Below are 14,440 nucleotides of genomic sequence, written 5' to 3' on the forward strand. Positions count from 1 at the left end.
GCAACGTTTAGGTATACAGTGCTATAATATATTAAATTATTTACAATAATAAATTTGTCAAATATCATATTTCTCGGAGGAGCCAACTTTATGCGCAAGACTTTCGTTAGCAATCTTATTTTTATAAAACTGTTCAAAGATAAGATTCTTTAAATTATACTTGGTGAGAAAGATGCCATTTACAGTGTTAACTAAAAGTCTGTTTCTTTACTTTGTCGATTTTGAGCATTAACCAACGAGAAAACCCTTTCAATATTTCCGTTGTGTCCTGGGATACAAAAGAATACTTCAAAAACTTTAAACACCTCTGAGAAGCAACTTGCATTTAGACAAGTTTTAAAATATAAAAACCCAATATTCATGCGAGGGTATTTCAAAAATTACTCATTTTTGCCTTGCACAAATGGTTTAAGAGAACAGTATAGGTCAATCAATCGTACATCATCCGAAATGATACATTTTTTATTTTAGGTATAAAATGCATACCAATGGTCATCAAATGTGCTGTCTTTTACTTTATTTAAATGCATTCAACCAAAGCACTAAAATTCATCAAAAGGTTTCAACCAATCTTCTAAATAAAGAATGCATGCTTCATACACTAGCTTAACTTATGCCATAAAGCATTTATAATATTCTACTCTGTCACTTTCTTTAGGTTTTCTTGATATATCTTTGACTTAAAGCAATAGGAATTTTTCTTTTAAACAGTCTTTTAAGACCTCCACAGTAGAGTGAAGAAAGCTAATATCTTCTTAAACTGACGTTTCTTTCCTTTCAGTTGCTGCAATATTTACTTAGAAGACAATATTTACTTGAAACATCAAGGAACGCAAAAAACAAAGATAAGCTTCTGAAAATTCATTCTCAAAAAATATTTTTATCATAACAGGTGGTTGATCTACAGAAAGAAATAAAATTTTCAAAACATCAAATACCTCAGCAATCTTTCAATAGCTTTCAAACTTAACTATCTAGTTTTAGAGTTATAGAGTAGTTGATGATAGCAAATGTCCTCATATTTGCATAAATCTTTTAAAGCTTCTGTTCTAACTGTGTACATAGAAAAATAATTAAATATTTTCAAGACAACAGTTTCAACAGCAATCTTCATTAAATCTGTTCCATGTTGTATCCTTATTTTCTATTAGGTTTTTTGGTTGAAAACGGATGTCAACTTATTTGATGACGCTGACACTTTGATTAGGTTTTTATGTTTCTCACTGTTAGCATGGCGCTCTAAGTCAGTAGCTCCTTTGCTAGCGACGGAGAAGTAAATTACAAATCGTACACTTTGCTTTATTCTCGTTGCGTCCTTCAGCAAAGCATGAGTAGTTTGTTTTCATAATACTTGAAAACTTGCATTTTCTCTTTGTAGAAACTGTAGTCATCTTTATAAAAAAGTTGAAACTGAATTTAAGTGCTGAAAAGCGAAACGCGCAGAATCAAAAATAGATCCTGAAGTTTTAGTTAAAGAATAAAAGTTTCAAGAATAGCTAAATTTAAATGAGGAAACATTTGTAAAAAAAAAAAAAGAATATGAAAAAATAAAAAACCTAATATATTAAAAAAGCCGGACATTTTGAATGTTTTCAGCTTCGCCTGCCGGACAGAGGACAAAGGAGGAAAAATGAGGACATGGGGGCTGTCTATTAATTACATCAACAATTTATCAGCAATTTTGACCAGCCCCCTCCCCCTTGTCAACAACTTGTCAAACTTTCTGAGACCCCGCTATAAAATTACGTCAACAATTAATTTCAACACCCCTCCCCCCCTTCCTCTTTTCTTGTGTAAAACAAAAAAAATATGAAAAAAAATTACCCATTTTTAAATAGTAGTAATATATATATATAGCCATTTAAAATTACAAAGGCTTGCTCTGAACAAAAAGTGAATAGGAGTAAAAGTGATTACTACATGCAACACTATTGGTTTAAACTTCTTTCAGTGCATGATAGAAGGTAAAAAAAAATTAAATTCACTCAACTTATCGAAGAACTGCGAGCCGATATTATGTTAATAATAAAAAAATCGTTCCAGTTATGGAATTAAAAAGAACAAAGAGAAAAATTAAAACTTTGATGGAGGAGAGTATTCCTCGATGTTTTGCAAAATTCTCACTATGATAAAGAAATAGTAAGTATTGAAATTTTTGATAAGATCTTCAAGATCTTCTTTAACAAAATAAGTTCATATTTTTCAGTTGTTATATTACGATTAATAATTGTAAACTTAAATATATATATATATATATATATATATATATATATATATATATATATATATATATATATATATATATATATATTTATATATATATATATATATATATATATATATATATATATATATATATATATATATATATATATATATATATATATATATATTGTTTTTGCATGGATAACGTTAGCATTTAGGTAATTTGAAATAACGGTAGTAACCAACGTGCCCGTCAACAGATCTACTCCTAGATTATGTTAAATATTTATCAGAATATTTTTATCATAATTTGTGTACAGTGCAGAGTCGTTAAACATGAATATGCCGATCCTCCTTAATTTAACTTTAGACATAATTCAATTCCACAATGAAAGCAAGCTAATTCTAATAGAGTCTAGCATAACAAAAAAATGCATTTGTATAAACAAGGGGTTAGCAATCTTTTAAGACGGAAAACCTAAAGTTTATAATTTATAAAAATTTTCCAGTTTTTAAAGAGCTACTAACATCTTGTTTTCAATATTATTATAGTACTTGTGCATGGAGCGGGAGAGTCGTATTATAACATTGAAACAATATAATGTAGATTATTTACTTACATAAATCTTTATTTGTTTTTACATCAAGCCAACAAACTTTGAAAAAATAATAGTGTTACGAGTAAAAATCTCGCGTGTGCTCATTTAGTTCTGTATGTGTCAGATATTTTTGAAGCACAACACGGTTTAAAAAAAGTAGAATATAGAAAATGTCATTAAAATACCAAAGGTTGGGTGAGTATGTAACACAAGACTACAAACGCAGTCTAGTTTTCTTTTTTTTAATTTTAGTTTAGTTAATTTTAGTGGTCAGTAAGTGAAGATATTTACAACAATCCATATTAAATTTATAGACTTTTAGAAAATCATAAAGGTTCGCTATGTTTAAATTACCAACAAAGATGTGCTGCATCAGGCACCTCTATACTAACAGTCATAAGATAATTGTGCACATCTGCGATACAACTACCGTACTTTAAGAACATAATAGAATACAGGAAAACATATGTGGAGAGAGTTTATTTCCAGTTATCGTTTAAAAATTCTCTTTTAACTAATTTAAATAGTCTAGTCGATTTTTGAAAATGTTGACGGAAGTCGCGTCAATTACTAGTTACGGCAGGGTATTCCACAGCAACACAACACGGTTCGTGAAGAATTTCTCTCTTGGCAGAAAATTGAGTACTTTTTGCTGTGCAAGTCTTTGATTATGACCAAGCATAATATACTTTGACGACAAAGGACGATTGATTAATACATGAAAGTTTATTTCATCAAATCCATGCAAGAACTTGAACATCAGAATTATATCACCTCTTATTCTTCTTTCTTCAAGTGTCGTAAGACCTAACATGACTCTTCGCTGCTCGGCGGTGCAATGCTTAATCTAAGGAATGGTTTTTGTAGCACGGTTTTTAACTTTTTCTAGCGCTTCTTTGTCTGCCCGTTGGTAAGGTGACTACGTTTGGACAGCGTACTCTAGGTGAGGACGAACATACGTGGTGTACATGTCTTTCCACAGTGATAAACTACGGCTGCGAAAAGTTTTTTTCAGCCTCTCTAAGCCGTGAATGCTAACCGCTCCTTAGACTAAGGAGCGGTTAGCATTCACCACAGCTGCTAAAACTTAAGCATTACGTTTAAGATCATTTGAGATAAGAACTCCAAGATCTCTCTCTAAATGAGCAACTTCGATTGCAAGTGGCAGGTCGTCTGATCCTGGTATGTAATAGTCTCGTTTTGATACCTTTTTTATCGGCCAGTATGCATGACTTGTAACTAAGTAAGGATACATAACTAGTAATGAAGCAACTAAACTTATTTAAAAAAGTATCGTTGTTGACGTCAAATTTTCTTGACCCTACTCTCTCCCCCTTGTCAAAAATTGTCAAAAATTTCCAGACTCCCCCTCCCCCTTATTTTGTGACGTAATTAATGGACAGCCCCATGTCCTCCTTTTGCTGGACGTCTGGCAACCCTATAAATATATATATATATATATATATATATATATATATATATATATATATATATAATTTAATTAAATATTCTATATATTTAATTTTTAAATTGCAACAAACTGCTTATATTTAGCCCATTTATTGCAGGCATTAGTAGCTGATCAGAAAACTTAGCTGTATAGACTTGCTGAAAAATAGAAAATATACTTCAAGAATTTTCAGGTTTTTTCTAAAGTTACAAAAACTTTTTAAGTTAAAAAAATTTTTAAAAAGAGAACTATTCTGAAAATAGTTTTAAAAACTATTGAGAAAACACTTGAGAAAAATAAAGAAAGAGCCCTACAATATTTTTCTCACTTTGAGACAAAGTGAGAAAAAAGTTTTAAGGCTCAAAAGTACTCCATTTTGACCTTTGATAAGTTAAGGGGGGCCACTGTGTCATGTTCATAAGACTGATATCATTGATGATATACAAATGAAAAAATTGTAACAGAACAAAAAAAGAGAGGTTAATGATCATTAACCTCTCTATTTTTGGTCTGTTACAATTTTTTTTAACGTGGATTCCCAACTTCATTAACTGACGATGTAGCATTTAATGTACAGTAGGTAAATTAAAAATTTCAAGCTAGCTGATTTTCATTACTTTACTCAAAATGAGTTAAAGCTATCCGCTTTTTACAGTACACTGTTATTAATTTTTTGCGCCCATAATATGTTAATCTAATATCTATATATACTAGAAGAGTTAATATTGATGAAAAAAATGGTATACCATTTGAAATTAGTTTATTTTGTCATGTAAGTTAAAGAACATCACAAATTTTCATATTATTACTAAACAAAAAACAAAACTAAAAAATCTATCTGGTAAACAGTACAATTTTTATTGAATTAAATAACCAACAGAATAACATGTATTTTATTATTTTTGTTTGGGAGTGAAAACGACAATTTCAAGCAAATAACACAAGTTACAAGTCATTAATTTAAAATGTTGAAGAAACCCAAAAGGAGATATTAGGGGCAGTGTATATAGTTCAAATAAGTTTTTTATATATTGCATTTACTAGTTCAAGAGCTCAATAAAGGTTCTCATTTGTTCCCTAAATTATGCGACACTTTTTGTTCAAAATAAAAGTATTAAACGTTAAAAATTAGCTCATAATTTTAAAGCCAGTTTACAAATGTTGATATTTACTTTATATTTTTAGTTAAATAGTTTAAATATATAAATTAATTCTGTATACGCCTAGAATTCTAAAAGGTACTGTTTACTATTGCTGTGCATAAAAATTGAAAATTTCATGTTTTCTATATAGTTTTTTTTTATTTTTTATGAAATCAAAATCATTTTTTCAATTAAAATTATTCTTTCATAAAATGTACTTAAATCAAAATTAAAAAGTTTTTTTAGCTAGTAAAATTATATCTAAGACAATCAAATTTTTAAATGATAAAGATAATATCGAAACAAAAAAGTCTTTATAGTCACCAGGAACATAAACCATTGCTTTCGATAAAACATGAAATTTTTCTAAGGTGCTTAAGTTAACAATAAACACAAGCAAAATATAACTTATTATATTTTAGTTGATGTAAATATCAGATCAAAAAATTAGTGAACTTATTAGGAGTTATTTTGCATCAACATCTTACATTAGGCAAAAAATGAACTCATTTGTTGTTTGTTTATTATACAGACCACATTTATTGTACGAATTCCAAAGGACTGATATTCGAGACAAAAAATTGGACAAATAAGAATTTTTAGAGCACTTAGGAACAGTCACAGTAAAAGGATGACACCTAATTGAATGACAACACCAGAATAAGTTTTAGTAAATGGCACAAGAGATGCTAGCTCATTAGAGAAGTGCCAATTATAATATTTTTACAAAAGAGAAAGTGAAGCAACATTACGACAACATGATAGTGGATGGAGGTTGGCTTTAAGAGCAGGTCCAGCTATGCTTACAATACATTTTTGCACCGAGTCTAAAAGAGTGAGGTCATCATTGGAAAATTTGCCCCAGATATAGCAACAGTATTCCATACAAGGACAGATTTGAGATTTATAAAGATAGAGAATAAAATCCTGAGCAAGAAAGTGTTGAGCACAATAAAGAGATGCAACCTTTCAAATGCTAATTTTGCAATGTATTTGATATATGTTTCCCAAGAAAGAACAAAAGTAGGAGTTAATCCAAAAAGATTTTATTCTACAATTGGTAAGGAAGAATTCAATAATCCTAAAGATGTTACCTGATACACCGTAAGAAGAAAGTTTATGGAGAAGACCAGCATGCTGAACTTTATTGAATTCTTTAGATGTCGAGATGCCTTAGCCTCTCCACATCTATATTATGCACAATAAAACCTATCAGTTATTACTGTTAACAAATCAGCAGTAGAACGAGAAGATCAAAATCCATTTATGATCAGAAAGTTATTAGATTCAAGATGAGAGATTAAGTGATTGTTAATTAAGGACTCAAAAACCTTGCTTATAACAGGAAGAAGACTAATGGGATGGTAGTTAGACAATTCAGATTACTCACTACAATTTTTGAAAATAGGGATAACAGATGACCCTTTCCAGCAGACTGAAAAACAAGACCTAATAAGCACTTGTTGAATAGTTTTGAAAGTATAGATGACAGCTCCGGAGAACATTTCTGCAAGACCATAAGTACAAACAGAGACACCATCTATGCGCAACATAGCACTTTTAATAATCTGATATTTTACAGCTGTTGATAAAATCAGCCTCTCTGAGAGCTACCATAAAGTTCGAGAAACCTGAGTACCAGCCAGTCTCAGAACCATAAAATTAAGTTTTAGAGCTGTACCTTCATTAGGAAATAATAGATCGAGTTGCCTAGTCATAAAAACAGAGACACAAACCAAACCTATGCATTGAGTCTAGAAGAATTAGCATACAACATCCTAAAATGAAAACAATGTATTAGAAATACATCTGCGTCAGTCTAATAGATTAAGTTTTGTTGTTTGATCTTGAGACACAGAATTATTTACCCAGCATAAAAGCAAAATTGAAATCACGTTGAAGTTTTTCAACAATTTAATTGGTCAATTTTCATGCTAATATATATTGTATTTTAACCTTGTATGATGTTTATTTTAAATCATACATGCAAGTTAAAATTTTGCACAAACTTATTTCATGTACTATTTGTTTGTGTTTCACATTAAGTTATACATTGTTACATCAAACGCATTAAAAAAAAAAAAATTAATTGAAATTAAAAAAAAAAAATTGTTATTCATTAGTCTTTTTTTTTTTTAGATATCTTTTTCTGCCAATGATCCAATGTTAGGAGATAAACATCAATTCCCTACATTATTCAGAAGTAATCCTGATAGAATCTCTATTAATTTAGCCCAAATAAGTTTATTCAAATACAATGGTTGGAAAAGAACAGCTATTCTCTATGACTTGGAAGATCAGGTTATTTTTCAGGTATTTTATTTGTTTTTACACATTAAATGGCAATCAAGTATATAAAAAAAGGATAAAAATTTTTTTTTTTATAAAAAGTGATATTTTTATACTCTTTTTGTTATTGTTAAACCATATCCATATTATAACATCAAGAATACTGGCAGCATCTAAAAATTATATTTTTTCAATTTATCTCAAGTCATATACACTAACAACTATATTATTTTCTTTCAACACTATTTTTATTAATATCAATATATTAACATAAACTGTTGACTTGATGTGCTCATTATCTTTTTTTTTTTTTTTTTTTTTTTTAGATGTGTGCAAAATTTATTGTTTGTAGGTATATTACTTTTTTTAGGGTTTATCTCTAAAATTTATAAGAACTTTTGTGTATTTTCAAATCAAATCAAATTAAAGTTTGGTAATTAAAATTAAAGTTTTTTTTGCTGTAATATAAAAAAGTTTATATTTAGAAAAAAATTAACATTTTTTTCAAAGTAAAATAATAATTTGTGATAAACAGAAAAGGAGATACCATTGCAGTTTTAAATAAAACATCAAGTTTGGAACATAGTGGAAAATATACTTCTCAATTTTAAAATATCAACTTAACTAGAGTTGCCAGATGTCTGGTTTTTATGTAGGAGAACACAGTAAAAAAAATTATTTTTTAGGTTTGGCACTGTATTCTCCATAAAAGCCAGATGCCTGGCAACCCTAAATCAACATTAGAAATCCAATTTAATCATAGGATTTCACAGGAACCTTAATAACAAATAAAAATTAAATTATTTCTATCAACTACTAGACAATGTTTGTGGCATCATGCGAGTTTGGTTTTTAACCTTTTAAATATATGCATTGTTTTGTTAACTATGATTTAAATAAATAATTACTGTGCTTTGACTAAAAAATGTAGTCTGTGCTTTATTTACCTATAGTGTATGTTTCATAACAACTTCTTCAACATGCTTTTACTATATAATTAATTTATTTATTTACACATTTTAATTGTTACACTTTTTTTTTTTAAATTACTGTTTCAATTATAAAACTGTCAAAAATACTAAATTGTTACAATTAAGCTAAATTAAGTTAGAATATACGTATGTAAAATTATTAATATAAAAGCCAATTTTTAGAGAGTTAAGTTTATTTTTTATTTTTATAGACATCTCAAGAACTATATCAACTCATGATTAATAATAGTATTAATGTTACTTTTGAATCATTTGCAAGTTCTTATTTATCACCACCTTATAACATCATAAGAGAGAAAATAGAATTATTTAAGGTATGTCATTTCAATATATATATATATATATATATATATATATATATATATATATATATATATATATGTATATAATATATATATATATATATAATATATATAATATATATAATAGAAATTAATAGAAATTTTTTTACTATTAATTTTTGCAACAATTTTATCCCTAAATTTAATATTACTTTTAGCTGGTACCAAATACTAGTCCGTATAAAAGCCAAACTTTTTAGTTTTTTCGTGAGAATAAATTTTTTCAATACTGTTAAAAATTAAAAAAAAAACAAAAAAAACGCATAAATCTCAATATCTCCCATGCGCATGTGCAAATTCTGACAATACTACAGTGAATGATGAAATGGTCAATAAGGAAGTTTCTGTGTAATTTTTTTTACTTTCTGATGAAAGGCTCTGAAGATGAACGCAGTTCGTCAACTTACCCCTGCAGCCAACTAGCCCCGGTCTCCCCTATTTATTACCAATTTTTTAATTTTAATTTTATTATAATTAGAATAAGTTCCAGTGAATGAAAGGCTTAAAGTATCTTATATTTGAGTTTTTAATGGTAGGTCAGAAGGTAGAAACAGATGGGTTCATTTTATTTTTAATAAACAATTTAATTTTAGAGTCTCAACAACTTTTTTAGGAAATTGATTATTCTGTAAAACAAAAGAAAAATTCTTAATGTCATATCAAATCCCATCCAAGTATTATTAATTTTATATGTTCAATCAATCAAATTAATTTTATATGTATTTTATGTCAAATTAATTTGATATGTTTGATCAATCTAACAATGTTTAAGACCAAATTTGTAGCAAGAGGAAACAAACCTAAAAAAATTTGGTAACGTCTAAAAGTTTAGTACGTCTAAAAGTTTAAAATATTTATGTTGTTATTAAGATGATTAAAAAATTCTTGGGCTTCATATTCAGAATTAAAGACAGCAGTTATGTCATCCACATACCGTTTATAAAAAATTGGTTTAGAGAATGGACAGTTATTAACCCATTTTAAGTTTGTTCATAAAATCGAATAAAAATATTAGCTAAAATGGGTGCTAAAGAAGAACCCATTGCATCATCATCTGTTTGATTGTAGTATTTTTCATCAAATAGAAAATTGGAATCAGATGTTGAAATCTGTAGTATTTTCATAAACTGAGTTTAAAAAAGTTGTTTTAAGCAAATTTTATCTTCAATAATAAATCGGTATTATATGTTGAAAAGTTGGAAGATAATTTTTTTACTAAGTTTATACATCTTAGCTAATGTTTAAATTCTTGCTGTTTGAGATCCTACAGGATAAATTTTATTGTAAATGTCTTTTTCAAAACATTTAAGCCTATTAAGTTTTGTAAGTTTTCTCCAATATTGCTGGCTGTAATGCCAGTTATATTGAGGAAACTTTCAAACATTTAACAACTAGAATTAATGAACACTTTAATACTGATCAAAAATCCCACATATATAAACATTTAAATACATCCCTTAGTTTTAAAAACCTGTCAAATTGTAAATCATTTAAGATTTTGGATACCGCTTTGTCTAAACATAAATTAAAAGGGAATTAATTTCTCCACATTATATGTGAAAACTTTCCTTTACAACAATAACATATCTATTTAGTTATAATGACAGAATTTTTTTTTTTTATTATATTGATTGGTTGTTAACTGATTCAATTTGTAATTATTTTATTGGTTTATTATGTGTATTTTTTGTCCTTTAACATTTATTATTGTAAAACCACTTGAAAATGTGATGCAAAATTACAAAACATGTAAGATAAAAGAATATTATGTTATTTAAAAACACTTTTTTATGCTATTACAACATTCAAAAAAATAATATATACATATACATATATATATATATATATACACACATATATATATATACATAAATACATATATATATATACACATATATATATATGTGTATATATATATGTGTGTATATATATATATATATGTATATATATATATATACATATATATATATATATATATATATATATATATATATATATATATATATATATATATATATATATATATCTGTATATATATATATATATATATATATATATATCTATATACATATATATATATATATATATATATATATATATATATATATATATATACATATATTTATATAAATATATATATATATATATATATATATATGTGTATATATATGTAAATGTATATATATTATATATATGTTATATATTATACAAGTTTATACGTAAAATATTCTGAATGTTTTTAACAAATAAACAATGTTTTTATTTTTATTTTTTTTAATAAAATGTTGTATTTTTTAATTTTTTTAATAAAATGTTTTTATTTTTATTTTTTTTACTGTAAATCATGCGCGGAGTGTTGCTACATTGACTATCTTATGGCCTGACTCGCAAGGGAGTGGTGCTACATTGACTGACAAGTAGCCTGACTCGCAAGGGAGTGTTGCTATATCGACTGACAAATAACCTGACTAGCAACGGAGTGCTGCTACATCTACTATCTTTTAGCTTGATCCGCAAGGTAGTGCTGCTACATCGACTGATGGTTTGGTTGGGGCAGGCAGTCTATCAATTATTAAATAAAAAAATTCCGGTCTGTATATATATATATATATATATATATATATATATATATATATATATATATATATATATATATATATATATATATATATATATATACAGTAGCGTGCAAAAGTAACCGGACAAGAGCATAACTTGAGATAACTTGATTTTGAATGAAAAGTCCAATTTCTTTCAAATTTTCACTGAAATGTCAAAAAGTTGATTACAAATCTAAAAGCAAATGAATTTTTACTAAATCTCAGCAATCTAATCTTAAAAGTTCATTTAATTAAAAGTATGCGGACAGAAAAAAGAAACTTGAATTAGATTTTTTTTTTAAACATTTTTAACATTGAAAATGCTTTATTTTAAAGTAAATTGCTTTAGTACTTTGTCGGAAAGCCCTTAGCATTGATTACTGCTTAAGAGTGACAAAGCATTCTTAATTATTGTGATTATGAAGGCAGGAGTCCACCAGCTTCATAATCACAATAATTTTAATTTTTCCCCATTCTCGTTTTAGAGTATTCAATAAATCACGTTTACTTGTTGGTTTTTGACCTAAAATTTATCGATCAATGAGCTTACATAGACATTCAATAGAATTAAGGTCAGGACTTTGCTAAGGCTATTCGATTAATCGAATTTTTTTGGTTTTGAAAAAGTTTTTCACAAGGGTTGAAGTGTGCTTTGGGTCATTGTTCTGCTAAAACATCCTTCCTTGAGGCATTTTGTCTTTAACGTGTGGTAGCATAACATTCTTAAGTATACAAAAATATGTACAAAGTACATATTTTTGTCCATTTTGCCATCAATCAAATGGATAGGACTGATACAATCCATATTCAAGTTCGTCCAGTTCATAACATTTCAACTTCTGTGCTTTACTGTTGGTAGCTGGTATTTTGATTGTTTTTATGGCCTTTGTGTCGACTGACTTATCTAATATTATCAGATCCAAATAACATAAACTTAAATTCATTACTAAAAATTAATTTCACTCACTGTTTTCTTGCCCAATTCAAATGTTCATTAGCAAATCTTAAGCGTACTTTTCAATTCTTTATATAAATAAAAAGTTTCTTTGTAGGGCGTCTTCCAAATAGATTTGCAGACATCAAAAGACATTTGATTGTGTCAACACTACATTTTACATTATAAAGTTCTTTAATTTCAGCATTTACCAAGACAGCATTTTGCGTGGAACATTTTTCAGGGCTTGAGGATGGATATTTCAGCAGGACAATGACCCAAAGCACACTTCAACCCTTGTGAAAAACTTTTTCAAAACCAAAGAAATTTGATTAATCGAATAGCCTTAGCAAAGTCCTGACCTTAATTCTATTGAATGTCTATGTAAGCTCATTGATGGATAAATTTCAGGTCAAAAACCAACAAGTAAACATAATTTATTGAATACTCTAAAACAAGAACGGGGAAAAATCAAAATTATTGTGATTATGAAGTTGGTGGACTCAATGCCTTGTCACTCTCAAGCAGTAATCAATGCTAAGAACTTCCTGACGAAGTACTAAAGCAATTTACTTTAAAATAAAGCATTTTCAATTTTAAAAATATTTAAAAAAAAAATTTAATTCAAGTTTTTTTATTTCTGTCTGGATACTTTTGCAGGCGCATTATTTAATTGAATGAACTTTTAAGATTAGATTGCTTAAATTTAGTAAAAATTTATTTGTTTTTAGATTTGTAATCAATTTTTTGATATTTCTGTGAAAATTTGAAAGAAATTGGACTTTTCATTTAAAAGTTATCTCAAGTTATGCTCTTGTCTGGTTACTTTTGCACACTACTGTATATATAAAGGCTTGCAGGGTAGTCAAAAAGTTTCTTCCATAAACTGTAGTTTTAAAGAGAATGCTAATAAATCAGACCAGAAAAAGTTTAAAAAATTGAATAAAGTTTTTTTTTTTATAAATAATAGATTGCTGTTTAAACCAAACCCTCAATTAACATAACTGCACTTCCTAGTAGCAGCAGGCTATAAGATAGTCGATTTAGCATCACTCCAAGTGTTGCTAAATCGACTATCTTATAGCCTGCTGCTACTCATGCTGCAAGTCCTCACCTGTTTAACCTTTTATTCAATCAATGTAGCAACACTCGCATGTTTTAAAAATATTATAAAACAATCAAAAAACAAAAACACCATTAAATTAAAAAAATGTGTAGTCAATATTATTGCGGTTTTTTAAAAAACAATAAAACTTAATGTACATTGGTATTATTTTCGTTAACCTTTTTTAACGACATAAAAATGGTGATGTTGCTTAATTGTTGATGTCGCTTAAATGTTGTTGATAGAGACTTTTTTTACCGTAAAAGTCCTTTTCGACTATGGTATAAGGATACATATATTATATATATATATATATATATATATATATATATATATATATATATATATATATATATATATATATATATATATATATATATATACATATATATATATATATACATATATATATATATATATATATATATATATATATATATATATATATATATATATATATATATATAATATATATATATAATATATATATATATAATATATATATATAATAAATATATATAATATATATATATTATATGCGGTATTTTATATATATATATATATATATATACATATGCGGTAGTGGTGTAGTGGTAATGCGCTCGCTTCATAAGCGAGAGGTTCAGAGTTCAATCCCCACCATGTCCCTGGTAGTACCGCGCTCAACTTGTTTCTCCGCTCAGCGGCCTTTTTCGTCAAGGTTTGTGTTTCTGAGTTATAGAGTTGGGAGAGGGTTATAACCACTATTAAGTAGCCTCCTCATCTGTAGTGGCTTTATCAGCC

The 14,440-nt window shown here is 27.3% G+C and overlaps 1 protein-coding gene across 3 annotated transcripts in view; it reads left to right on the forward strand.

Moving 5' to 3' along the window:
* LOC101239492 (gamma-aminobutyric acid type B receptor subunit 2) overlaps nt 1–14,440 on the forward strand; it is a 101,139-nt gene that overhangs the window by 46,781 nt on the left and 39,918 nt on the right. Inside the window, exons 1-3 of one of the 3 annotated variants that reach the window (XM_065798111.1) lie at nt 3,693–3,986; nt 7,536–7,709; nt 8,869–8,991. In XM_065798111.1, the coding sequence (XP_065654183.1) occupies nt 7,560–7,709; nt 8,869–8,991 (273 nt within the window). In that variant the 5' untranslated portion in view covers nt 3,693–3,986; nt 7,536–7,559. Of the gene's footprint in view, nt 1–3,692; nt 3,987–4,224; nt 4,448–7,535; nt 7,710–8,868; nt 8,992–14,440 lie in introns of those variants that run through there. The other 2 variants (XM_065798112.1, XM_065798110.1) reach the window with 2 other exon arrangements.

The sequence above is a fragment of the Hydra vulgaris genome, chromosome 05, assembly GCF_038396675.1.
Source record: "Hydra vulgaris chromosome 05, alternate assembly HydraT2T_AEP".
Taxonomy (NCBI): Eukaryota; Metazoa; Cnidaria; class Hydrozoa; order Anthoathecata; family Hydridae; genus Hydra; species Hydra vulgaris.